The 26,134-nt window shown below is 51.9% G+C and overlaps 2 protein-coding genes and 1 non-coding gene across 6 annotated transcripts; 2 read left to right on the top strand and 1 right to left on the bottom strand.

Moving 5' to 3' along the window:
• Window positions 1–343: 343 nt before the first annotated feature.
• PPP2R5D (protein phosphatase 2 regulatory subunit B'delta) lies at window positions 344–24,103 on the top strand. Of its 2 annotated transcripts, none has more exons than XM_036316321.1 (16): window positions 344–523; window positions 6,208–6,285; window positions 18,510–18,726; window positions 18,941–19,140; window positions 19,223–19,333; window positions 19,425–19,517; window positions 19,933–20,063; window positions 20,183–20,242; window positions 20,349–20,457; window positions 20,668–20,721; window positions 21,022–21,192; window positions 21,279–21,406; window positions 22,236–22,337; window positions 22,438–22,510; window positions 22,651–22,767; window positions 22,913–24,103. In XM_036316321.1, exons 1-16 carry the CDS (start codon window positions 497–499, stop codon window positions 23,048–23,050), a joined length of 1,809 nt encoding a protein of 602 aa, XP_036172214.1. In that variant the 5' UTR covers window positions 344–496; the 3' UTR covers window positions 23,051–24,103. The 2 variants fall into 2 exon arrangements, with proteins under 2 accessions (XP_036172214.1, XP_036172216.1); XM_036316323.1 differs by lacking the exon at window positions 344–523 and adding an exon at window positions 1,227–1,371 and having other exon boundaries at window positions 22,913–23,050.
• LOC118660948 lies at window positions 15,729–15,835 on the top strand. The gene has a single exon (XR_004969110.1). It is a non-coding gene; the product is annotated as a U6 spliceosomal RNA (small nuclear RNA).
• Window positions 23,991–25,984, bottom strand: MEA1 (male-enhanced antigen 1). 3 transcript variants are annotated; one of them, XM_036316326.1, is made up of 4 exons: window positions 25,867–25,984; window positions 25,075–25,355; window positions 24,886–24,988; window positions 23,991–24,364 (listed from the first exon to the last, which is right to left on the bottom strand). In XM_036316326.1, the coding sequence occupies exons 2-4, from the start codon at window positions 25,342–25,344 to the stop codon at window positions 24,213–24,215; spliced, it is 525 nt and encodes a 174-aa protein (XP_036172219.1). In that variant the 5' UTR covers window positions 25,345–25,355; window positions 25,867–25,984; the 3' UTR covers window positions 23,991–24,212. The 3 variants fall into 3 exon arrangements, with proteins under 3 accessions (XP_036172219.1, XP_036172221.1, XP_036172220.1); XM_036316328.1 differs by lacking the exon at window positions 25,867–25,984 and adding an exon at window positions 25,748–25,820 and having other exon boundaries at window positions 23,998–24,364; XM_036316327.1 differs by lacking the exon at window positions 25,867–25,984 and adding an exon at window positions 25,488–25,638 and having other exon boundaries at window positions 23,998–24,364.
• Window positions 25,985–26,134: the final 150 nt, after the last annotated feature.

Genomic DNA, 26,134 nt, shown 5'->3' with positions numbered 1-26,134 from the left:
TTTCCTTCCATTCGGACTGGGCAGAGCAGCCGAGTGGAGACAGAGGGCGACCCCCTTAGAAAGGAACGGGCCGCGAAGAAAGGCCGAGGCCGACGTGCCCCGACGCCGCCGGAGTGCGGCACTCGGTCCTCAGCCTGGGCTTCCCCTGACCCCCGCCTCCTTCGCTAAGCTCGACCCACTCTAGGGCGGGACCTCCCACTCGAGCCAATTCTTGGAGCCGAACCCTGGCGGTTTGTACTCTTCTTTTCCAATGAGAAAAAAAGGAAGCAGCTTGGCGCCAATGGCCAATCCGAAGAGGCGGCGTCCGGTTGTCAGGCAGGTTTGGAAGAGTTCGGGCCAATTGGAGGCGCAGACACCGATCAACCCGGGCGCAGCGCGCAGGCGGTGGCGAGGAGACGCCGAGCGGGCCGAGTGCGGCCGAGCAAAGCCGGAGCCGGAGCCGGAGCCGGAGCCGGAGCGGGGCCGCAGGAGCCAGGCCGGGTCCGGACGGGCCGAGATGCCCTATAAACTGAAGAAGGAGAAGGTGAGCGTGGCCCTTTTCCTTCCGCCTCCGCCTTGGGGCCTGCGCGGAGCTCTGGGAGGGGCTCGAGCCAGGCCCGGGACAGCCCCGGGCTGACCCTCCCGTCCGGCCCCCGCAGGACTCCCTGGGCCAGCCCGCCGTCCCCGCTGCCGGGCGCACCCCCGCCTGTGCTGCAGCTGGGAAAGCACCCTCATCTTGCGCGACATCGAGTCCCCCCACTTACACCTCCCGACCTGCCCCGGCCCAGGGTAGCCCCCTCCCTCCAGATCTGCCCCACTCCCTCCCCGGTCACTCCCCGGCTTTCTCTCCCCGCGCCACTCACTCCCCCACCCCCACCCGTTTGCTGGTTCGGGACAGCCCTCATCCCAGGGAGTCCCTCCAGGACTACCCACCCTCCCAGCCCCTTCCCTCCTCTTCCGACCGCCCGGGCCTGCACTGGCCTTCCCCGCCGCTCCCTGCAGCCCCTTCTCCCGCCCTGCCCAGCTCCCTGACCTAGAACAGCTCTGCCTTCTCTCTCCTCCACCGAATCTGGCCTAGGCCCCTCCCTCTAGTTCTTCCTTCTCGCACAAACTTGTGAGCCAGGACTGAGCCTTCCCTTCTGTCCGTGGAACCTCAGAATGTCAGTGCTGGAGGGGACCTCCGAGTGCATTCAGCGCCATCCGGAGTGGTACAGATGGGGAGACTGAGGCCAAGGTCACACAACCTGCTGGAGGCCCAGCTGCACCATCGGGGCTTCCGGCTTAAAGGCCCCTTCCTACCAGAGTCCCCTCTCCCAGGCACAACCGTCTCCCAGGTTCAAACCAGTCCGTCACCATTCCCAGGCTGAGCAGGCGCCATCCCCTAATCCTGGGGTAACCTTTGCATTTTTTATTCTTTGCACAGTATTGGACTTCTGTCTTTCCTGGGCCATACTGTCTGTAAATCTGGAATCTGCCCTCACTATCAGATTAGTTTTCCTTCTTACCCATGGACTAGCCACCCCTGAACACCCTTGCCTTTGTCACGGTGTCCTGACACAGGCTGTTTCTTTCTTTTTTTTTTTTTTTTTTAAATGCTTTATTGATTGGTTACTTTTAGAGAGAGAGGAAGCGAGGGAGGGAGAGAGAAAATTCGATTTGCTGTTCCACTTATTTATGCATTCCCTGGTTGATTCTTGGATGTGTCCTGACTGGGGATCAAACCCACAACCTTGGCGTATCTGGACGACACTCTAACCAACTGAGCTACCTTCCTCGTCTACCTCCGTACCACCTTCCCCTGTTCTTCATCCCTGCCTTTCTCTGCCCTCTATTTCCTGCTGTTGCTGAGATCTGACTCAGAGGTGTGGCTCCTCTGAGGTACAGATTCACACAGAGGATGCTAGAATGCCAGCTCCAGCCTCCCCCAGCTTCTCCTTTCCTGGGCTGGTTCCTCATGGTGAGGGGACAGCTCTGGCCTGGTGTTCTGCACCAACATAAAGCAACCTACTCTACGACCCCAGAGGTGTCATGCTTTCATTTGTCCTCTGATGGGCTGGGTTGCTGGGCTCCCATCTCTGACCTTATCAGTTAAACTCTTTATCCTGGGGCTGTTAGAGATCTGCCAGGGTTGTCCCTATAACCTCTCAGGTCCTGATGTTCTGAGTGTAGGGCTGTGATGGTGCACTAGGCACTGAACTTCGTGGGGCACTGAATTGGCCAGGGTTGTGTGCCCCACCCAGGGTCCTGTCCTTGGCAAGTGAGCATGCTACAGTGGTTTGGGCAGCTTAGCTTTAGATGATACACACACAGCCACACAAGGGGCTAAAAGGTCACAGGTTTGATTCCCAGTCCAGGGCAGGTACCTGGGTTGCATGCAGGAGGCAACCAATAGATGTGTCTCTCTCACATTGATGTCTCTCTCTCTTTCTCTCTTCCCCTCTCTCCCTCTCTCCCTTTCTCCCTCTCTCTCCCCCCTCTCCCCTCCCATCCTCCCTCCCTCCGTTCCACTCTCCCTAAAAATCAACAGGGAAAACAAATCCTCTGGTGAGGATTAAAAAAAAAAGCCCTGCCCGGCCGGCATGGCTCAGTGGTTGAGCGTAGGCCTGTGAATAAGGAGGTCACGGTTCGATTCCCGGTCTGGGCACATGCCCAGGTTGCAGGCTGGATCCCCAGTGTGGGGCGTGCAGGAGGCAACCGATCAATGATTCTCTCTCATCATTGATGTTTCTATCTTTCCCTTCCTTTCTGAAAACAATAAAAATATATTTAAAAAAGAGAAGGAAATCTTACCAAAAAGAAAGCCCTGCACCAGTGTGGCTCAGTTGGTTGAGCATCATCCCATGAACCGAGAGGTCATCTGTTCAGTTCCTGTTCAGAGCACATGCCGGGTTGCAGGCTCCATCCCTGGTAGGGGGTGTGCAGGAGGCAGCCGATCTATGTTTCTCACATTGATGTTTCACTCCCCTCTTCTTTCCTCTCTCTAAAAAATAAAAATAAAAATAAATCAGTAAAAACATATTTTTTAAAAAAAGAATGCGGAGGGGCATGGAATTCAGGGGAAGCTGGTGAGGCCTCTGCCTATCTGTAGGTTTTGGTCTGATGGAACAGATACTGTCCCATCCACAGAAAACCTTTCTCTACGAGATGATTGAGAAGAAGAAATTTGCATTTGACTTGCTAGGACCACAGGGATAAGTACTTGGTTGGAAAAGAGTATTGGAAGGATTGGAGTACATGAGGCCAGGCATCTCTGATCCCCTTCGAGGTTTAACATTCTGCTTTTGATTTCCAATTGCCTTTGGCCTTCTTCAGTCAATGATTGGCAAGTCCTGAGGAGGAAGGAGGTGACATGTGACAGGTTTGCCTGGATGGGGTAGGGACAGAAAGAAGGGGTGGGTAGAAGTGATGCTCAGCCATCACTTCTCTCCTTTCTCCTCCATCCGAGTTGGCCCCAGTCCTGTCCATCCTTCACAGCCTCTCCCCCGAAACCGCTCCTGAACCTTCCGGTGGGAGGGAGCTCTCCCTCGTGCCCTGGGTTTACAGAACACTTGGTAGGTCACCGATGCCCCTTTTGTGCTCTTTTGGACTGGAATTAATTATGGACAAGTCTTTTCTTCCCTTTGCAATAATAACTGAGTTCCATTTTGTTTTGGCATCTCCCTTGCACACAGTAGGCCCTCAATGGATGGGTGCTGAGTCAATCTCTTGGGGGGGGGGGGTTCCATCCCTCTTCTTCCCTCATGTTCCGATCTGAGACTTAACATCTTTTAGGTTCTGAGTCAGGTGCCCCTGCTCCCTCCCACTTTCTTCTTGTTCAGAATGATAGTAATAACATTGACTAACGTTAAGCTTTTCATGGACACTGTGCTAAGGGAATCAGGAACCACGATCCTCGTCACTTAGTAGATGAGGAAACTGGGGCTCAGAGAGGCTAGTTAACTTGCGTATGATCATGTAACTGGTAAGGGTTAGGCCCGGAACATAGGGCTGGCTCCATGGTGCCTTGCATCTCTGGACCGCTGGGCTGGGCTGGGCTGGCGTGTGTGCCCTTCACCTGTTCTGCGGGAGCCAGGGAGCGAGAGTGGTGGGCCCCGCAGCGGGGATCTCTCTTAGGCACATTCCCTGAGAGATACGACTGAGTGCTTCTAGGGTAGGTGGAGGGGCACAAAAAAGACCCAGTAGCTCATGATCAAGTCAAAAGATGAGACACGTATGAAGAGGGGTCACCTGTGTCCAAGGGGCCCACATCGGGGGTCTGTACAGTCACCTCAGTGTTGTGTTCTGCCTGCACCCCTTCATCCTTTTCCTCTCCACCCCATGATCTGAGCCACTCCCTGGCCCCTTGATGAGGGGTCAGTGTGCCCAGCGTGGTCAGTAGGCAGTGGAAGAGTATTCAACACAAAGAAGGCGCGCCTGCCTGCTCCTGCTCGCTCACGTGACTGCTCACTGCTCACTCGGAGCTGCTCCACACCTGGGAATGGCTTCCTTCTCCCCGCCCCCACAAAGCCTTCCCCCAACTCCACCCACACAGAGCTTTCTTCTCCCTGAAATCCTTCTGCCCCCATAGTCACAACCACTTGATTTAACACTTCTCACTGAAGGGGCTTGGATGCCATTGAGTTGCGGAATCTCAGAGCTGGAAGTGATTTCCAAGGTCCTCCAGTCCAGTCTTCATTAAGGCTCGAAACCCCTTCTGCAACAAGCCTCGGGGCAGGCGTGACTGCTCCCCTGCTTGAATGCTCTTGGGGTCGGGGACTTGCAGCCTCTCGAGGCAGCCGGCTTCTGTGCAGCTGCTCTGGAGAAAATTCTTCCTTGTTTGGAGCCTCCTCTTGTCTTCCTGTCACTTCAGCCAGGGCTCTTGAGCCTCTGGGTCCACATAGAACAAGTTGCATCTCTGTCCACAGGACAGTCCTTTAGTGATTTGTAAAGATCCCTCTTGCCATGATTCCTCCCTTCCATTGTCACCTCTCCCAGTTCCTGCAGCTGTTGCTCTCGGGACATGCTTTTGAATCCACTCCAGTATGGGTTGTATTCCCCCCTCCCCCACCCCGCCACCCCAAAGAAAACCTAGAATTTGTCTTTGTCCCCCCCGAAGTCTGCTGCGCACAGCTGAACCAGATCCTCCACAATGGCCGGGTCCCCAGTGCCAAGCACTCCACACAGGCCTGTTAGCTGATGGAAGGTTCCTGTAAGTGAGCTGCGGGGCATCCATGGCACACAGAGGAATTGTTGTGAGCTTGCAGCCAGACCTAAATCCCCGTCTTTTTCACTTTTTCCCCATCTTGTCCCTGTGCAGTTGCTTATTTTGGCCCAAAGCATAGGAAGAGATGCTGGGCAGGCCAGGGCTTGGATCCAGCGGCCAGGTTCCCGAGGGAGACTTGGGTCTAGTGCTCACTCTTTGTAGCAGTTCGGGGCCTCACTCCCACCCCTGTCTCTGTCCTGTCCACTGAGGCGTTCCTGGGACAATTCCTATACATGTTAGCATTCCTGGGCCCCACTGATGGTGCCGGTGTCACCCTGTCATCTGGGTGCTATTTGTGACATTTAAGAAAATGCCTCTCGCTCTTTCCAGATGGCTCTGGGGGGAGAGTGGTGATCCTTCCCTCCAGCAGGAGAGCCTCAGGCACCCTCTGCCCACTTTAGCCCCAGCGAGTGTGAGCAGCTTGTTCCATCATGCTTTCCCCTTAAGACTTTTCCCCTGGTTGTTGACAGAGGCACTCCCAGGCCCTAGCTCATGTCCCAGCCTTGGGAGGGGAAAGAGCATTATCGTGCTTCATTACTGTGTGTTGGAGAGGTCTTCCCAACCACATTCTAAACTCCTCAGAGAGACTGAATTTCCCTTTTTGTACCCCAAACCCTCCTCCCCTGGGCTAGATGCAAGGCAGGTGCTCGGTAGTTCTGGTTGATGGATTGACTCAACTGGACAGAGGATAATTACAGCAAAGACCTAAGGCGGGGTCCTCAAACTTTTTAAACATGGGGCCAGTTCACTGTCCCTCAGACCGTTGGAGGGCCGGACTATAGTTTAAAAAAAAACTATGAACAAATTCCTATGCACACTGCACGTATCTTATTTTGAAGTAAAAAAACAAAACAGGAACAAATACGATATTTGTATTTGCATGTGGCCCGCGGGCCGTAGTTTGAGGACCCCTGACCTAAGGGGCCAGACAAGGCCTCTCCCTTCCCCTGGCAAATACTAACTCGACCTCCATCTTCTTCCTTCAGGAGCCCCCCAAGATTGCCAAAGGCACAGCCAAGTCCAGCAGCTCAGGCAAGGATGGCGGAGGCGAGAGTGCTGAGGAGGTAATGAACGTGGACGCAGCCCTAGTTATGCTGTACACACCAGCTCCCACTGCTGGCTGGCTGGCTGGTGGGGTGAGGGATCCCAGGGGGCCAGAAGTTACCCGGGCAGAAGGGGAGGAGGCTCCACAGCCTGGGAGGGACCTCAGGCAGGTTTTGCTTCGGCTGGTGCAGACCAAGTAAGTTCTCCCGTTCTTTAGCCCTTCCTGTGAAAGTTGTCTGAACTTTGAGTATTGAGTTCCTTTTTCCTTGGGGCAAAAAGCTAGGGGTACCAGGTCCTGGGGAGATGGGGAGAAGTATACGGTGCTCAGTGGTGAGTGGCTTCAGCATGGCTCTGGGTGGGGGTGGGGTTGGGGAGTGGCTGGAGTTCCTGAGTCGGCCGGGCTGGGCCCATTGCCCTTGGTCCTGATCAGATGGGAGCTACTGAAGGACAGTTATGAGCAGAGGTCAGCGCAGCCCAGCAATCTAGGGTTGTAAAGCAATAAATGGCAAGTGGAGAGAGCCCTGGAGGGTGGGGGGCCTTAAGGAAGTCCGGAGTGTGCCCATGAAGGTTTCCGAGTGTGCAGGGGATGCTCAGGGGGGTGGATGGTCCTGACGTCATTGAGCAAATGCTCTTATTTCCCGGGAGCTGGCGATCCTTGATTTCTCTGCTTCCTGCTTCCTGTTCTAAACTGTTCAGAGGGATGGAGGAGAACAGAAAACAGGGGCAGGTCTTGTGTGTTTTTGGGAGAAGAGATTGATTAACAAGTGTTTGGGGTTAATCAATTTAGATTTTTCTGAGTATTTTTGGTCCCTGGCACCTTTAAAGAGATCTACACACTTTTTACGCCTATGACCATTGTTTTAGGCCTCACTTGAGTAATTGGAAGAAGCAGGGGGGGTGTCCCCCACTTTGCAGACACGGAAGTTGAGGACCGCAGATAAATTCCTCCTTCTCTGCACTGACACAGTAATCTGATCAGGTCTCCAGAATAGTCCTTATCACTGGGTGTTGTAACTTCTCACATGTGTTTTCCCCACCAACTGCGGGCTCTGAGAGAAGGAGCTGGCTTCTTCCCATACCCGTGCGCTCCTGACGTTCGAAGCAGATCCGTAAAGACTTCCTCGGAGCACTCCCTCTGGGCTCAGCCTCCCCTGTAGGAATGATGACACCTGTGGAACCCACAGGGAAGGTTGTTGGGAACTGGCAACTGATAGGCAAAGCAGCAAGAGACTTAGAAGTAGGACGGAAAAGAATAGTTGGGGGGCTGCTCTCAGCTTTTGCCTATTACCTACTTGTTCAGTTATTGATGTCATTTATCATCATCAAACCAGGATTATAGGAAATAAAAGGACTTTTTAAGAAGAACAAAGGGCCAAAACCGGTTTGGCTCAGTGGATAGAGCGTCGGCCTGCGGACTGAAAGGTCCCAGGTTCAATTCTAGTCAAGGGCATGTACCTGGGTTGCAGGCACATCCCCAGTAGGAGATGTGCAGAAGGCAGCTGATCGATGTTTCTCTCTCATTGATGTTTCTAACTCTCTATCCCTCTCCCTTCCTCTCTGTAAAAAATCAATAAACTATATTTGAAAAAAAAAAGAAGAACAAAGGGGGCAGGGAGGAACATAAATATAAATAATAAAATGGCAATAACTACATACCTATCAATAATCACTTTAAATATAAATGGACTAAGTTCTCCAAAAGACAAAGAGTAGCTGAATGGATAAGAAAACAAGATATATATTCCAACCGGGCTATTTTTTTCTTTATTGGAACAAAGAAATAAGCATCTTATTAACTGAGTCTATGATGTTGATTATAAAAGATTTACTATGTAAGAATATAAATGCCCAAAACATTTCTAGTATTTCATTTATTTTAAATAAAATCAAACTGATTAAGCCTGACTGGCGTGGCTCAGTGGTTGAGCATCGACCCATGAACCAGAAGGTCACAATTTTATTCCCAGTCAGGACACATGTCTGGGTTGCGGGCCCAATCCCCAGTGGGGAGCAGCAGATCAATGATTCTCTCTCATCATTGATGTTACTATCTCTCTCTCCCTCTCCCTTCCTCCCTAAAATCAATAAAAATATATTTTTTTTAAAAATCAAACTGACTAAAATGAAAAAAAAAGAAAAAGATTGATGTCCTGAAAGCAGCCTTTCTTGACCACCGCCTCACCCCCATCCCCACCTGCCCAGGACAAGGTCAGGGCTCCTGCTCCTCGCTCGCTCCTCGCTCCTCTGGCACCCAGTGCCATCCACGGCAACACGTAATGAAAAACTCCATGGGAGTCCATTGTTCAGGAGCTGGCTCCTTTGTTGGTGTGTGAGCTCTGTGAGGCCTCGTTCAGTGTCAGGGGCCTGGCACACGGGAGGCGCCAGCATCTGAGTGCGTTAGTGAGTGAAAACTGAAGGAGCAAGCAAACCAAATTCAAATTAGAGCTGGAAGGAACCTTAGAATCTAACGCTCTCCTTTCATAGGTGGGAAAGCGAAGGCTCCAACAGAGTAAGAAATATGCCAAGACCAGTTGCTAGGATTTCTGCACTGCCTTTCTGGACAAATCTGATAAAGGCAGGAGTAGGTCAGTATCAGGCCCTCTGGGACAGGAATGTTCAGTTCACCTTTTGCGCTGCTTTGTGAAACGCTGCTCAGGGCTTACCTGCAGGCAGCTACAGGAATTCTGCCACCTGCTTTCCTAGAAATGTGCCCAGGTGGCCCCACGCAGAGGGACAGTGGGAAAGTTGGTGGCCAGGCTGTGAGGCCCAGGTCATCAAAAGCTGTTTGGCAGTCTTTTCCTTGCCCTTCGTGTAGTCCAGAATTTTGGGCTCTTACAGCCAAATTTACCCCGTGCTAAGCATTTGCCAGTCTTTCCAATTGACCCTAATAATTATAGCAGCCAACATTGATTTTATTGAACAGTAACTTGTATATTAGTGTCCTGGGACAACCATCACAAATTACCACAACTGGGTGGATTATAATAACGGGTTTATCTTTTCACAGTTCTGGAGGTCAGAAGTCTGAAATCGAGGTGTCAGCAGGCCAGTCTCCCCTGAGGTTCTGGGGAAGAGTCTGTGCTGTGCCTCTTTACTAGTTTCCCGGGGCTTCCAACACTCCTTGGTGCTCCTTGGCTGACGTATGCATCACTCCCACCTCTACCCCCCGCTCCCCATGGCCTTCTCCCCTGTGTGTGTGTAACTGTGTTTCTGTGTCCAGATTTCCCTCTTCTTATAAGGACACCAGTCCTGTTGGATTTAGCACCCGTCCTAATCCAATATGACCTCATTTTTACTTGATTACATCTGCAAAAAGCCTATTTCCAAATAAGGCCACATTCACGGATGTTGGGTTGATGTGGATCTGGGGGACACCATTCTACTCACTACACTCTGTACCAAACACTGCTGAGTACCTGAGTACTGTGCATGCATTTAATTTTATAACCTTCTCATTTAATCTTCACGACACTCCCGTAGGTCATTCCGTTATCGTTGTCCCCATTTTACAGATGAAACTGAGGCTTAACAGCGTTAACTAGCTTTTACTTGGCAGTAAAACAGCGAATTCAACCTAGGTCTGTGTGGCTTGGGAGCCAGTTCCCGTTTTTTTATTTTTATTTTTAGAGTGCGTGGAAGGGAGGGAGAGAAACATCGATTCGAGAGTGACACATGGATTGGTTGCTTCCCACATGCACCCCGACCAGGGCCAAGTATGCGCCCTTGACCAGGAATTGAGTCCAAGACCCTTTGGTTTGCAGGCAGATGCTCTAACCATTGAGCAACCAGCCAGGGCCAGCTCCCCTGTGTTCTTGATGGCATGATGCACTGGCTCTCAGATTCTAGAAGACAGTATTGGAATGGAAAGGAGCCCTAAAAGGTTAGGTCAGACTGACTCTGACCTGCTGCTGCAGGCAGGGCGGGGCTCTTTCTTGGTCTGTCTTTGGAGAAGGCAGTTCAGTGCTGTGGACTTTGCTATGTCCTTAGTTCTGGAAGTGAGGACAGGGGGAGGAAAAAATTATCCTGTTCTTCCCCACTTCAGCCTGACCTCCCTGAATCCAGAGTTGTTACCCTAAAAATATTTTGGTCTTATCAGTCCTCTACTTAAAAGCCTCAGTTGGAGCCCTGGCCGGGTGGCTCAGTTGGTTGGAGCATCGTTCTGTACACCAAAAAGGTGAGGGTTCGGTTCCCAGTTAGGTTTCCGGTTTGATCGATGTTTCTCTCTCACATTGATGTTTCCCTTCATCTCCCTGCAAATCAATAAACATATCCTTGGGCGAGGATAAAAAAACCCCTCTGTCTGCACCTCGTTGTTCACAAATTCAAATTGACACTGTCGGCCTGCTGAGCCGGCTGCACCCCATTCTTTTAGCTCCCATCCTGGTTTCTTGTCACGATGAGCCCTTATGACTCAGAGCCCTTATTGATGTGATTCCGTAGGCCTGGACTGCTTTATCTCCCTCCTTTCTTCCTTTGCTTAAACTCATGTTTATCCTTTTAGAGCCAAATTAAAAGTCACCTCTTCAGGGCCGTTTTCCCTAATCCTTCAGGCAGAGTTGTAGCTCAGCCCTCTGGGTTCCCACATGCTTTGTTGCTTTCTCTGCTTTGGCATTTCCCTTGTACCAATAGCTGCTCTCTGTCCGTCTCACCCACTGGACTGTGAGCTCTTTGAGGGCAAGGGCCATGTCTTACTCACCTTTTAATCTCTAATGATGTTGATTGAATAAATGAAGGAAGGAAAGAATTAAGCACAGCTAAACAGAGCTCTAGATGTCAGGATAGAAGAGAAAGCTTCTGTGATTTTCAGGGTTTTAAACGAAAAGGATCTTCATTTGGCTAGTAATTCATTATATAAAAGCTATAACATTAGTCTTTGCATTTTTCACTGTTGATGTTTCATCGTTCTGTTAACAATACTTTCTATAATGTTAAATATTTCTATCTCCCACTTTATTTATGTGTGAGTACGTGGGTTGAATTGTTAATGGTGGCTGTGTTAGGATCCGGTTGGACCTGCATTGGTTCAGAACGAGCAAGTACAGTTGCAGTATATACTGCGTTTGAGAGAGGGGTGTGTAAATCAAAGCGCCGCTCGATGGCCGGAGGCCTGAGCCTCGGGAAGCTTCCTGGAGCTTGGATCCTATTGAGAGTTGAGTCCTCAAACACGGCCCTCGGGCCACATGCGGCCCGCCAAGAACATTTATCCGGCCCGCCAGGTGTTTTTGTGCTGTGTGCCTAGGAATTTGTTCATAGTTTTTTTTTTTTTTTTTTTTAAATTAAATCTTTATTGTTCAGATTATTACATTTGTTCCTCTTTTTTTCCCCCCATAACTCCCCTCCTCCCAGTTCCCACCCCACCCTCCGCCCTCACTCCCCACCCACTGTCCTCATCCATAGGTGCACAATTTTTGTCCAGTCTCTTCCCAAATCTCCCACACCCCTTTCCCCCCCAGGAATAGTCAGTCCATTCCCTTTCTATGTCCCTGATTCTATTATAATCAACAGTTCATTCTGTTCATCAGATTATTTATTCACTTGATTCTTAGATTCACTTGTTGATAGATGCATATTTGTTGTTCATAATTTGTATCTTTACCTTTTTCTTCCTCTTCCTCTTCTTAAAGGATATCTTTCAGCATTTCATATAATCCTGGTTTGGTGGTGATGAACTCCTTTAGCTTTTCCTTATCTGTGAAGCTCTTTATCTGACCTTCAATTCTGAATGATAGCTTTGCTGGATAAAGTAATCTTGGTTGTAGGTTCTTGGTATTCATCACTTTGAATATTTCTTGCCACTCCCTTCTGGCCTGCAAAGTTTCTGTTGAGAAATCAGCTGACAGTCGTATGGGTATTCCCTTGTAGGTAACTGAGTTTCTTTCTCTTGCTGCTCTTAAGAGTCTCTCTTTATCTTTTGCTCTTGGCATTTTAATTATGATGTGTCTTGGTGTGGTCCTCTTTGGATTCCTTTTGTTTGGGGTTCTCCGTGCTTTTTGGACCTGTAAGTCCATTTCTTTTACCAGGTGGGGGAAGTTTTCTGTCATTATTTCTTCAAATAGGTTTTCAATATCTTGCTCTCTCTCATCTTCTGGCACCCCTATAATTCTGATGTTGGTACGCTTGAAGCTGTCCCAGAGGCTCCCCACACTATCCTCGCATTTTTGGATTCTTTTTTCATTTTGCTTTTCAGGTTGGGTGTTTTTTGCTTCCTCGCATTTCAAATCATTGACTTGATTCTTGCGCTCCTCTGGTCTGCCGTCGGGAGTCTGTATAATATTCGTTATTTCAGTCCGTGTATGGTTAATTTCTAGTTGGTTCCCCAATATAAGATCGAGGGTCTCATTAGTTTTCTTGTAGATCTCATTAAGTTTATCGGCGGCTTCTAAACAGTTCTTGAGAGACCTTAAAAGTGTGGTTCTGAACTCTATATCTTCCATTGACAATTTTGTCCTGTTTCTTTGTCTCCGCATTTTGTTATGCTTCCTTGGTGCACCCCCTAGTGGTCTTTGTTCGCAGTCTTATAGCTAAATCTTGATTGTTGTAGCTAATTCCAGGGAGGGTTTGACCTCCAGGCCAAGTGGCTATGAGAATCAGCTGTGTCAGCAGTGAGAGAACTTCTGTCCTCTAGGGAGGTGCTAATCTAGCCTTTGCCTGAGGCTATCCGGCAAATGCCTGTGTGCAGGGCTTGGGCGGGGCGGGTCGCACAGGATCAACAGGGTGGGCCGGAGAGAGCAGTTATGGCGGCTCTCAGTCCTGTCCCCAGGGGCTCTGCCTCTCTGAGTCCCACCACCCGCTGCAAAGCTCAGAGAGAAAGCTGCACTCGCTCTGACCGAAGCCAGACAGTCCCGCTGCTCCCGTTTGAGTCTGGGTCCCTAAAGACTCGCCCGGATCTGGAGCTCAGAGTCTGCGACTCCCTCCCGATTGAAAACGCCAACCGCGCCCTCCGCCGCCAGCCCGCTCCGCGCACTCCGCACCTCAGAATTTGACTTCAGCACTGCGCCTCCTCTGAGTGTCCGTATGCGTTTCTCTTTCCTCCTAGTTGTAGGACTTCCACTCAGCCAGCGTTCCTGTGGTTCTGGGTGCTGTCCCTTCTGTTTTTTGGTTTCACTTTTGAAGTAGTTGTTCAAAGCAGCAAACTCCGGCGTTAACCTATCCATAGTTTTTTTTTAAACTATAGTCCGGCCCTCCAACGGTCTGAGGGACAGTGAACTGGCCCCCTGTTTAAAAACTTTGAGGACCCCTGGACTAGGGACTCTGGTGTTTCGGGCAGAGGAGATGGCCACTACAGAGTCTCGGCTGTGGGACAGGCAGGACGTAGGAGGGGTGGAGAGCAGGTTGGCCACGTGGGCTGTGGTCGGCGCCCAGGGATGCTCTGATAGCTGCAAAAGGCTCTCCAGGGGCTCACCTGCCTCCCACTTCCAGCCCAGGTCGGTGGAGAAGTCAGAAGCTGGAGCTTTTAGGAGAGAGTGTTGAACGTGAAGTGCGTCGCTGGCATATCCCCATACCTCCCTCTGGCAAGCACGTTTCCTCGCGAAAGCGAAGGGCGCACAGACCAGGAGACGCCTCATCCAGGCTTGGCAGCCAGGGCTCTGCTGGCTGGGCCAGCTGTCTCTCAGATGCTGCTTATGTCTGAGGCCTGGGAGCCGGTGGCCTTATAAAACCGGGATTGTTTTTAAACTTTGGTTTTTCGCCATGCAGCCTTCTCTTCCCTTGACACCTACATGGAGTAGAGTTGGGAAACACTGATCTAGTCCCACCCTCCTCCTCACTAGCAGAGAAAATTGAGGCCTTGCCTTTCCCTTTCTGGGAGGAATGCCTCCTTTCTCTGGATGTCCCCTTGGTAGGGGGTTCGTGGAGGGGCAGGTGACTGCATCTTATCTCGGAGGATGGAGAGAGACCTGTTTTTCCTGAGTTTTGGTTCCTAGCTGCCACAAAGGCCCTCACCCTAGTGTCACCAATGTTTCTCCCTCCCGCTCTGCTTCTGCCCCATCCCGGGCTCTGTTCCGAGGGTCTCCAGTCGGGACAGGAAAACCCTGTGGGGAGGGGCCTGGGTTTGGCCCCCAGTCAATCAGCCAACCAAACATTTGCTAACTGCGCGTTAGTTGCCAGTGCTGAGGGGACCCAGAGTGGTGCCAAGTGGGGTCCAGGCTTTCGAGGGACTTGCTGTCCAGTCGGGGAATGACACTTGAACAGACGAAGTAAGAGGTGTCACTAGGGATGGTCACAGGTCCAGTTGGGGAAAGGGCATGGACACCCAAGGCCTGGAATGTGAGAAGCCTTTTTGGAAAAAGGCTGGGTCTTGAAAGATGCAATGCCCCATTTTAAAACAAGGAGGATAGTAGACTCTGAGGAACATTTGAAGTGTGCTAATTCCAGGAATTTCCAGGCCGCATTCCTAAAATCCATGGGGTGGGAAATAATAATTTCTATTGCCCTGGCCTAGTAGCTCAATTCGTTAGAGCGTTGTCCCCAAGGTTGCTGGTTTGATCTCCAGAATTGAAGTTTCTATTCTTCCCTGTATCTTTTTTTCTTCCTCTCCCTCTTTCCCTTCTCCCCTCCCTTTCTCCCTTCTTCTCTCTCTCTCTCTCTCTCTCTCTCTCTCTCAAATCAAGAAATGAGATTTTAAGAAATAGGTACTATTATCATCCCCATTTTACAGATGAGAAACTGAGGCACCAAGAGACTGTATGACTTTCAGCTAATTAATGGCAGAGTCAGGAGTCAAACCCAGGCAGTCAGGCCCAAGTCTTCTGGTCATGGCAGGAGAGGTGTGTGATAGCTGCTTTTGCTCCACCTCCTTACCTTCCCCTCATCCAATTGGTGTCTGGGGCTGTCATTTCAGGCAAAGGAGAGGGCCATAAGGGCAAAGTTACACTGGACCCAAGGGCTACCCTGAGCTGGACCCTGTCCCCTTTGTTCTCTGATCCCACAGAGGTCACAAGCTCGACATAATTGTTTCTATAAAAAATTCAGAGCCTACGCCCTGGCCGGGTAGCTCAGTGGGTTACAGCGTTGTCCCAACATGCCAAGGTTGTGGGTTCGATTCCCTGATCAGGATGCATACAAGAATCAATCATTGGATGATGCATAAATAAGTGGAACAACAAATCGGTTTCTTTCTCTCAAAATCAGTAAATAATTTTTTTTTCAAATTCAGAGCTTACAAAGCATAACATTTCTGTCTTCCTCCCTTCCCCGTACCCCAGATGCTTTCAGATTTTCCCATTTTTATTGTATGAAGGAAGAGTTTGTGGAGGAGGCTGGAGAGGAGGTGGGGATGGCAGGTATGAGGACAAGAGGACAACTTCCCTGTGGTTGGGGTACCCAGCTAGACATGGCCTCACCCCTCTGGTGCTACTGTAATTTCTGGTTGGTCAGCCTCTCTCCTCTCCCAACAGGGGGGGCCTGGACAGTACCTGTGGGTGGACAGCCCTGCAAATGTCTGTGTAGGCTGAAAATGGGCTTCGTGTTCACTTCGGCAGCACATATACTAAAATTGGAATGATACAGAGAAGATTAGCCTGACCCCTGCACGAGGATGACACCTAAATTCGTGAAGCGTTCCATATTAAAATAAAAAAAATAAAAAAAATGCCTGGCTCAGTGTTTAAGCATCAACCCATGAACCAGGAGGCCACGGTTCAATTCCCAGTCAGGGCACATGCCCAGGTTGTGGGCTCGATCCCCATTAGGGAGCATGCAGGAGGTAGCCAATCAATGATTCTCTCTTATCATTGATGTTTCTATCTCTCTCTCCCTCTTTCTCCCTCTCTGAAATCAATAAAAACATGTTTGTTTTAAAAAAAGAAAATGGGCTTCCTGGCTGCTGTGGCTCAGTGGTTGAGCGTGAACTTATAAACCAGGAGGTCACAGTTCGATTCCCCGTCAGGGCACATGCCCAGGTTACAGGCTGGATCCCCAGTATGGGGCATGCAGGAGGCAGCCTATCAGTGATTCTCTCTGATCATGGATGTTTCTGTCTCTCCCTCCCTCTCCCTTTCTCTCTGAAATCAATAAAAATATATTTGAAAAAGAAAATGGGCTTTGTGAGGCCCTGACACCCTTGTCTGGGAGGAGGTAAGGAGATGGTTTTTAAAAGTAGCTGTCTTTACAGAATACAGAAAAAAGTCACCTTTCACTCTGCTCCCACAGGAGATGGGCATGGCCACAGTGGTGGGCTTATTCCTGTCCTTTCCCCCTTACCTGGGCTTAGTGCCTTGTGTGGCATTGTGGGGGAGCTCATGTATGTACAGTTTTGTAAAACCCTTATTTTGCTTAGCATAGCAAGCAGTTTTCTGTAATCACATAGTTTTAGGTTTTTTGTTTTATCTTAAGTTTTTATCGCCGTGATCACACGAACATGTACATTGTTCAGAAAATCAGATAGTACTTGGGCTGCAATGTCAGGGCAGCCCTCCCAGGCTCCTCCTCTCCTTCAACTCCTAACTTTCCGTGGAGGGTGACTTCTGTATTTCCAAATAAGATTCTGTTACTGCCTTTTTTTAAATTTTTGAGATTTTGATATTATCTATTGACTGTACTGTGGAAAATTAAACCTGTCTTTTTTTTTTTTAATATATTTTATTGATTTTTTACATAGAGGAAGGGAGAGAGATAGTTAGAAACATCAATGAGAGAGTAACATCGATCAGCTGCCTCCTGCACACCTCCTACTGGGGATGTGCCCGCAACCCAGGTACATGCCCTTGACCGGAATCGAACCTGGGATCTTTCAGTCCACAAGCCGACGCTCTATCCACTGAGCCAAACCGGTTTCGGCAAACCTCAGTGTCTTATACCTCTGCACAGACATCTCCCCTCTTCTCAAACTACTCATCACCAATTTTGGGTAAATAACTGTGATTGAGTAAATATTTTTTACAGCTGAACCATGTATGATTACATTTAGTACATAGTTTTGTAAACATGATTTTAACTCCATGACATCCCACTTATTTATTTATTTGCTATTATAAATAAGGCTGTAAAAAGTATAAAAAGGCCAAAGCCTCTTTTTTAAATTGAATTTTTTGTGTGTTTTTAGAGAGAGAAGGAAGGGCGAGGGAGAGAGAGAGAAGCATCAGTGTGAGAGAGATGAACATCAATTGGCTGCCTTCTGCACACCTTCCACCGGGGATCAAGCTCACAACCTGGGCATATGTCCTGACTGGGAATCGAATGGCAATCTTTTGGTACATGGGATGTGCCCAACCAACTGAGCTGCACCCGCCAGGACCAAAGCCTTTTTTTATAGTTAGGATTTTTCTTAAGCTATATTTCTAGTACTTAGAAACTGAGACATGGGAATGAATTTCTTTTAACTTTTAATGGAAGAATGTAACACATTCAGTAAAGTCATACAGTACAGTAATCTTAGGTGTCTGCTCATTTAATTTTTACAGGTATATATGCTATGAACTATCTCCCAGACACGGTCAAGATATAAATGCTTCACCCTAGCCAGTTTGGCTCAGTGGATAGAGCGTTGACCTGTGCACTGAAGGGTCCCAAGTTCGATTCCAGTGAGGAGTGCAGGCCTGGGTTGCGGGCTCAGTTCCCAGTGGGGGACATGCAGGTGGCAGCCAATCAGTGATTCTCATCATTGATGCTTTTATCTCCCCCCCCCCTCACACACACACATATCTATAATAATAAAAGCATAATATGCTAATTAGACCAGATAGCTGGACGACCTTCCTGACGAAGCCGGGGCTGCGAGGGCTGAGCCCCTTGCACGAATTTTGTGCACTGGGTCTCTAGCGTGTGTGTGTGTGTGTGTGTGTGTGTGTGTGTGTATTTTTTTTGAAGATAAAAAATGTTTCCATTACTCAGAAGGTTCCTCCTGCCCTCTCTCAGTCAGCACTCACACACCACCCCTCACCACCTCCAGCAAGGCCCTGGAAGGATAGCTTCTTTTCTGACTTCTGTTGCCGTCAATCCATGACTTGGCTTAGCCTGTTCACCCTCACCCCACCTGTGAACTGGAGTGAACATGTTGAAGGCTCTGTGCATCCCTTTGTGAGACTTCCCTTTGCGATCACGCCCAGGGATAACCGTAGGCGTCGCTGACCCTGGCCTTAGCTCCTTCAGGGCAGGGTACATACACGGGCTGGGATGGAGGGTGGCCTGGGCCTGGGGGCAGAGTTACCGGCCACATTAGTACGCAGACATGCGCACTCAGATCCACCTTGGGAAGACGTCTGGGGAGCTTGGGGAAGGGACTTCAACAATTCACTTGTGTGACCAGGCCCAGCCACAGCCGCCGCCCCAGCCCCAGCCGCAGCCCCAGTCTCAGCCACCGGCATCCAACAAGCGTCCCAGCAACAGCACGCCACCCCCCACGCAGCTCAGCAAAATCAAGTACTCAGGGGGCCCCCAGATTGTCAAGAAGGAGCGACGGCAAAGCTCCTCCCGCTTCAATCTCAGCAAGAACCGGGAGCTGCAGAAGCTTCCTGCCCTGAAAGGTACTTGGAGAAGGTCACCGGGGGCTGGTGCACCAGGCTTGGGGGCACTGGGTGGTTTTGGTTATTTGGGGGATGGGAGTTCTAGCAAATGTGAGGGGAGTTCCATTGGGGAGAGGGTGCCAGGGGAGCGGGACAGGGTCAGGGAAAGCCCTGTGAGGCCAGTAGGGCACAGCAGTGAAGGGCGGGGAGGGAACCTGACTGCTGGCCCCTCTAGATTCGCCAACCCAGGAGCGGGAGGAGCTGTTTATCCAGAAGCTACGCCAGTGCTGCGTCCTCTTCGACTTTGTGTCAGACCCACTCAGCGACCTCAAGTTCAAGGAGGTGAAGCGGGCAGGACTCAACGAAATGGTGGAGTACATCACCCATAGCCGCGACGTCGTCACCGAGGCCATTTACCCAGAGGCTGTCACCATGGTGGGCGCAGGGCGGGAACGTGGGCAGGGTGGGCGCCCTGGAGAAGCCCCGACAGAGCTCTCACCTGGGCCCCACCCCTCAGTTTTCAGTGAACCTCTTCCGGACACTGCCACCCTCATCCAATCCCACCGGGGCCGAGTTTGACCCAGAGGAAGACGAGCCCACCCTGGAAGCCGCCTGGCCACACCTCCAGGTACCGGGGCCAGGGGCACTCAGACCTGTCGTCAGGGTTCTCCCAGTCCTTGGGGAACACCCCCTGAAGGGATGCCCCTTTCCCTCCACAGCTGGTGTACGAGTTTTTCTTACGTTTCCTTGAGTCTCCTGATTTCCAGCCAAACATAGCCAAGAAGTACATTGACCAGAAGTTTGTCCTTGCTGTGAGTCCCTGAGTTCCTGTCCTTCCCCTCCTTCCAGTGCATGGACTCTGGCCCCACATCCCTTACTCCGGTCCCAGTTCTTTCTCCCTCTAAGAATATCTTGGGTTTCAGCTGTGTCTGTACAGGACACTAAGAGGGTTAAACAGACCTACTCTGCCTGCAAGAAGCTTCCAGCACAATGGAAAGAAACAGAAGCAGCAACAGAGTTACCCACCACGTTCAGTATGCCACATGCATACTCAGCTGTCCCCTTGAGGAGAGCAGAGAAATCAATCCAGTTACTCTTTCCAGGGCCTTGTCCCAGGGCCCTCTCCAGAGAACCTCTGAGCTTCTCCCAGCCAGGACCCTATGTCACCCAGCCCTGCCTTCCTCAGCTCCTGCCTCACTTGCCACCTTTCTCCCTGCTCGCTCCCAGCTCCTCGACCTGTTTGACAGTGAGGATCCTCGAGAGCGGGACTTCCTCAAGACCATCTTGCATCGAATCTATGGCAAGTTTTTGGGGCTCCGGGCTTATATCCGTAGGCAGATCAACCACATCTTCTACAGGTGAGGCCAGGAGCCAGGCTCAGCAGCAAAGCAAGCACCGCTAAGGTGGGGGGAGAAGGGAGGTAGGGGGGACTGTAGAGGGGCCTCAGGTTGTCAGGAGACCCTTTTCCTTCCCTCAGGTTTATCTATGAGACGGAGCATCACAACGGGATTGCCGAGCTCCTGGAGATCCTGGGCAGGTGAGAGGTGGGGTGGGGTCACACATGCCTGAAAGAAGTTGGGAGGGTTGGTTCACTGAGCTTGGACCAGGCCCTTTGGCCCTAACGAACCTTCCTTAACTCCTAGCATCATAAACGGCTTTGCCTTGCCCCTTAAGGAAGAGCACAAGATGTTCCTTATCCGTGTCCTGCTTCCCCTTCACAAGGTCAAGTCCCTGAGTGTCTACCACCCTCAGGTAAGCCGCCTTCCTCTTGGTGACCCCTGCTTGGGCCTGGCAGCAGAGAAGACAGGGAGGGGAGATGTTCCGGCCGGGTGGGGAGGCAGAGGGAGTGGGTGGGATGATTCCCGTCTACGCTGCCTCTTCCATTGGGGTCTTGCTCCTGTCTCTGATCTCCGTGAGGCCTGGGCCCTGCGCCTCACCTCCTTTCGGCCTCAACCTTTGCAGCTGGCATACTGTGTGGTGCAGTTCCTGGAGAAGGAGAGCAGCCTCACTGAGCCGGTAATTCCCTCTCTAAGCCCCAGCGCCCGCCTGTCTGTCAGCAGCACGTCTGTCTGTCTCTGTGGGGCAGTGCTGTAGCAGGTGCTCTGGAGGGATGGAGCCCAACAGGTGACATGGCTTCCTCTCTGAAGGAGAAAACCCATGTACACCTAGGAAGCAGATCCAAGTCGGAGAACCCTGAGCCGTTAGCTGAGGCCACCCAAGCTACGCCCACTGCGGGGGGGGGGGGGGGGGGGCAGGAAGACTTCCTGGAGAACCAGGCAGGTGTTGAGTGAGAATTTTATCCTCCTGGTCTCACAGGTGATTGTGGGGCTTCTCAAGTTCTGGCCGAAGACCCACAGCCCCAAGGAGGTGATGTTCCTGAACGAGCTGGAGGAGATTCTGGATGTCATTGAACCTTCAGAGTTCAGCAAAGTCATGGACCCACTCTTCCGCCAGCTTGCCAAGTGTGTCTCCAGCCCCCATTTCCAGGTGAGATCCAGCCCACCTCCCAGGAACTGAGGGGGTCTTGAGCAAAGCAAGCTGTGTCCTCACGGAGTCCCGCCTGTCCCCATCAGGTGGCAGAGCGAGCTCTCTATTACTGGAACAACGAGTACATCATGAGCCTGATCAGTGACAATGCTGCCCGGGTCCTCCCCATCATGTTCCCTGCGCTCTACCGGAACTCCAAGAGCCACTGGAACAAGTAGGCGCTGCGGTGGGGCTGTGGTTTTGGAGCCTGTGAGGGTGTGGAAGACCTACGGAGTCTCATCTGGTCACTTTGCACATAGGGGTGGTGCCCACTGTAGGTTGAGAGGACCTTGAGGAACGGGGAGAAAAGATACCTACGTGAGAGATCTGAGACCAAACAGCAGAGCAGTGGCCTGTAGTACACCTCTTCTTGCAGTCAGACATTTTGCCGCTTTTGGTCACTTAATTCCACGCTGTGAGAAGCTGATGTGGCCTTAGGATGTGTTGAATCCCAGTGCTGTAAGGGCTTTCCCGCTAAGAGCAAGCATGCTGTGGGGCAGGTGCACATCATGCTGCTGGGAGGCCATCCGTGTGGGCCAGGCAAGTGGGGAGGAGGAGGGTCTGGGAGCATGGGGGGCAGGAAGGATGGACAGGCAGACCGGTATTTGTGAAAACCCTGCAATGCCGATCTCAGGTCACATGATTTGACCGGAGAGATGAGCTTACACTGTAGCAGATTGTGAAATGGGAGTAGTAAATGAGAAGGCTCTTAGCCGGGGTCCTCAAACCTTTTAAACATTGGCCAGCTCACTGTCCCTCAGATGGTTGGAGGGCCGGACTATAGTTTAAAAAAAACTATGAACAAATTCCTATGCACACTGCACATATCTTATTTTGAAGTAAAAAAACAAAACGGGAACAAATACGACATTTGTATTTGCACGTGGCCCGCGGGCCGTAGTTTGAGGACCCCTGCTCTTAGCAGACACCTAGGAGAGAGCAGGTAGGGCCTGGCACTAGGGCAGGCTGTGGCCTCTTACACCTCGTCTTTCTTGCGGTGGCAGGACAATCCATGGACTGATCTACAATGCCCTGAAGCTGTTTATGGAGATGAATCAGAAGCTGTTTGATGACTGCACACAACAGTACAAGGCGGAGAAGCAGAAGTGAGTGTCCCCTCTCAGAGCCTCCGACTGTCCACCTTGTCCACCGCCAGCCCCTTTGCTTCTCTCTCAAACTCAACCCCCATCCTGTCTGCTCCCTCAGGGGCCGGTTCCGAATGAAGGAAAGAGAAGAGATGTGGCAAAAGATCGAGGAGCTGGCCCGACTTAACCCCCAGGTGAGGTTTTCCTGCCACTGTCTTGAACTGAGGGGCCCCTGTTAGGCTGGGGGAGGGTCTGTTTGAGGAGGAATAGTGGCAAACAGGTTCACAGAGTCTGAAGGGGCTCCCCCACTTGTCCGTGCCTCCTTTCCTCTCAGTATCCCATGTTCCGAGCTCCACCACCGCTGCCCCCTGTGTACTCGATGGAGACGGAGACCCCCACGGCAGAGGACATCCAGCTTCTGAAGAGGACTATGGAGACGGAGGCCGTGCAGGTGGCAGGGCACAGGGGGAGGCGGAGCAGCAATAGACAGCTCTGCGGGGGAGGAGACAGGAGCAGCAGAGCCCAGCAATGAGGGGAAGCCACAGATACACTGGGAGTTGGTCACCATTCCTCTCCTTCTCCCCGTCCACTCACAGATGCTAAAGGATATCAAGAAAGAAAAAGTGCTGCTTCGGAGGAAGTCAGAGCTGCCCCAGGACGTGTACACCATGAAGGCGCTAGAGGCTCACAAGCGGGCGGAAGAGTTCTTAACTGCCAGCCAGGAGGCTCTCTGACGCCCCGAGTTTCCTCCACGGGGCCACAGCCCACTCAGCCCTGGGACGCTGCCCTAGCCCTCCACCCTTTGCTCCCCACTGGCTGACATGGGGCAAGGCAGTGCCTCTTTAGCGATTCTAGGGAGGGTGATGCAGCACTTGAAGCAGGGATGCCCACAGAGTGGTCCCTCTTCTCCCCAAAATGTGTTGGTGCCTCCTGGTGGCCAGTACAGACAGGCTGAGCACTGAGATGCTTAGTGCTCAGACAACTGGGGACGCCTGTACCCCTGCTCCTGACCCCACAGCTACCTGAGGCTGCTCTGAGAAATACACACAGGAACACATGGGCTCCTCTCCTCTTCCCTTCATCTTCATCTGAACGCCAGGGGTCTCCTCCTCTCCCTCCCGGCAGAGGCACACCGGGAGCAGCAGCAGATTATTCTCACCAAAGTTATGCCAAGCCCCACTGGCCCCTGAAGTCAATAGCTGGAGGGGCGCCAACCCCCAGCAGCACAAAGAGGCCCCCAGCCCCAGCAGCGTGCAGGCTGAGGGGGCCGTATTATTTCCTCTTACCCCTTGCCCGACCAAGACCATGTGGGAGGTCAAAAAGAGAACCACATAAGCTATGGACATCAGGTAATGAATAAAGGGCCCAGATGGATCAAGAGAAAGGGATGAACAAACACCCTACCTGTGCCCCCTCCTTGGTGAGCAGCAGCCCTGGGATCACAAACATGGAAGGGACCACCTGGGGCTGACTGCTTTCCTGTGCTGTTGGTTCCCAAAGCCAAGAGGAAGGAGACAGGGAGCAGTGTCTAAGCATGGCTCCCTCCAACATCTATTTATTTTCCTTGTTTGTGCTAATGCTGGGCAGGCCCTTGCTTGTCCCTTTCAGGCACCATGGAGAGGCAAGAGGCTTAGGAGAGCCAGACCTGGGTCCCAGGGGCACAGGCAGTGCAGCTTTGGGCTGTGTACATAGGGTGCTTTATTCTCCAGAGTGATACATGCTATGGTGGGTTGGGCTTGGGCCGATGTCCCCATATGTACAGACTGAATAAAGTGGGTCTCTGAGAAGTTTGATTTGCCTTGATGTGGAAGGGAGATGGGCGTTACAACCAGGGATGTGTTCAGTCCTGTCCTGGTTCCAGTGGAATGCAGGGAGCTAAGGCAGCTCTCAAGGTGGTCACTTCCAGGCAGGGGATGCCTGCCGGGCTTGGAGAGCCTTCTGTACCACGTCATCCCACTGGGCATCTGATATCTCCCGAGCCCAGGCAGGAACCCCTGGTGCAGGCAAGCTTACTCCAGCCATTGTCCTTTTCACCAGCTCTACATGTTCTGAAATCACAGGCAGAGACTAATTAGAGGATAGGAAAGATGGGAGCTGCTTCCCTGCCCATTCCTTGAATTAACCCAGAACCATTGGGTTAGTAAAGTCACCAAATCTGTCTGTTATTTCTAGGCAAGCCTGCCCATTCCCCAAGTCTAGCAGAATAGCATTTCACCTGGATTCTTTAAAAAAAAAAAAAAAAAAAATTATTGATTTCAGAGAGGAAGGGAGAGATAGAAACATCAATGATGAGAGAATCACTGATCGGCTGCCTCCTGCATGCCCCCTACTGGGGATCGAGCCCACAACCCAAGCATATGCCCTTGATCAGAATTGAACCCGGGACCCTTCAGTCCGCAGGCTGATGCTCTATCCACTGAGCCAAACCAGCTAGGGCTCACCTGGATTCTGACATCTGCAAAATATTAGATTACAAACTGTCATTTTAGGAACAGGGTATTGCTCTGTGACCTCTCTATTGGCTCTGGCCAGTTCCTTCCCCCATAATGAAAAGAATAATCTCTTTTACCTGGGTCCATGGGAATAGAGCTGTGGCTGCTCAAGGCTGTAGCTCCCTCCTCATCTTCATCCTCGCTCTCTAATGGTGGGTCTGGCAAATGAAGCCCCAGGGCCTGAACAGCCAGAGAAGACAGTTCAGGGCCAGCCCTTCAGGGATCCCACCGTCACCTCCTCGGGAACAAGGCCTCCTCCAGCATACCTGGATCCGATCCTGGATGTCCGCCACTACGTCCTCTCCGTCCCCCACCGGCGCCAGCTCCACCTCCTCGGGCTCAGGGTCTTGGTTCAGGGGCTGGTAGGAGTAGCCAGCTGGGCCTGCCCCGGGTTCCTCCTGCTCTTCCTCAGGCTCCTCACTGCTCCAATCCCCAGTGCCTTCCGTGGGGCCCTGGTGCGGCCCTAGTTCCTCAGTCTGATTGGGGAAGATACGCTCCGGGCCCATGTTGTCTGCCCCTAGAACTACTGCTGCCATCCGGGCACGGGCTGCAAGAACAGGGGGGCACGAGAGGGACCTGATTAAATGAGCTGTGCATTCCGCCTCCCATCCAGCTCCTTGTGGTCTCCTTCTGTGTCCACAAAACATCTAAACGCCCAACCTTCTGCGCCCCAACCCACCTTGGCATCTCCTGGGCCCTTCGCCTTTTAAGTCGGGCTCTTATCTCGAGCCGAGGCCCACCCGCCTTGCTCGGCCATTTCTTAAATATTTAACAGCAGAACCAGAGGCTAAGGCTGCCATCTCTCAAAACACACCCCTTCCAGAACCCCGCCTTCCCGCCCCCTCCTGACTTGGGAACTTCGGCTGGGCAAACAAGCTCCCAAAGACAAGGCGGACCCGTTCCCTTCTCCCCTCTCAACGGGGTTCCCCTCTGTACCACCTGACAAACGCCCTTCAGGCCCCAGGGGCTCCCCTCAAATGGTCCCAGCTGCGGCGTTCCCACCCCCTCCCCGCCCCCACCCCACCGATGGTCGGCGCCGGCGTCTCCGCGCGCCTCACCCGCTCAGAGCCCGCGGCCGAACCCGCACCTCCACTTCCGCCGGGGCAGGACGTGCTGGGCGCTTAGTCCTCCAGCCCCGCCCAGGGCTCATGATGGACGCGAAAGGGGACAACGACTCCGCCCCTTGCCCCGCCTCCATCATCCGGGCCCAAACAAAGAACTACATTACCCTGAGACCCCCACGGTTTTCTGACGCAGACGCACATGCGTACAAGCTCCTCGAGCGCCTGTGCGCGGCTCCGCACCTCGCGTCCCTGCGGAAACCGA

This window comes from Myotis myotis, unplaced genomic scaffold, assembly GCF_014108235.1.
Source record: "Myotis myotis isolate mMyoMyo1 unplaced genomic scaffold, mMyoMyo1.p scaffold_m19_p_7, whole genome shotgun sequence".
NCBI lineage: Eukaryota > Metazoa > Chordata > Mammalia > Chiroptera > Vespertilionidae > Myotis > Myotis myotis.
This window is presented reverse-complemented; position numbering and strand designations above follow the sequence as displayed.

Bases quoted from the DNA above. Each gene is read 5' to 3' on its own strand.
- MEA1 (XM_036316326.1), bottom strand. From the start codon at position 25,344: ATGGCAGCAGTAGTTCTAGGGGCAGACAACATGGGCCCGGAGCGTATC. The intron at 24,989-25,074 runs GTATGCTGGAGG...CTGGCTGTTCAG, and splicing joins ACATCCAGGATCGGATCCAG to GCCCTGGGGCTTCATTTGCC. The intron at 24,365-24,885 runs GTAAAAGAGATT...CTGTGATTTCAG, and splicing joins CTCTATTCCCATGGACCCAG to AACATGTAGAGCTGGTGAAA.
- PPP2R5D (XM_036316321.1), top strand. From the start codon at position 497: ATGCCCTATAAACTGAAGAAGGAGAAG. The intron at 20,243-20,348 runs GTGAGAGGTGGG...CTTAACTCCTAG, and splicing joins CTCCTGGAGATCCTGGGCAG to CATCATAAACGGCTTTGCCT. The intron at 20,458-20,667 runs GTAAGCCGCCTT...CAACCTTTGCAG, and splicing joins TGAGTGTCTACCACCCTCAG to CTGGCATACTGTGTGGTGCA.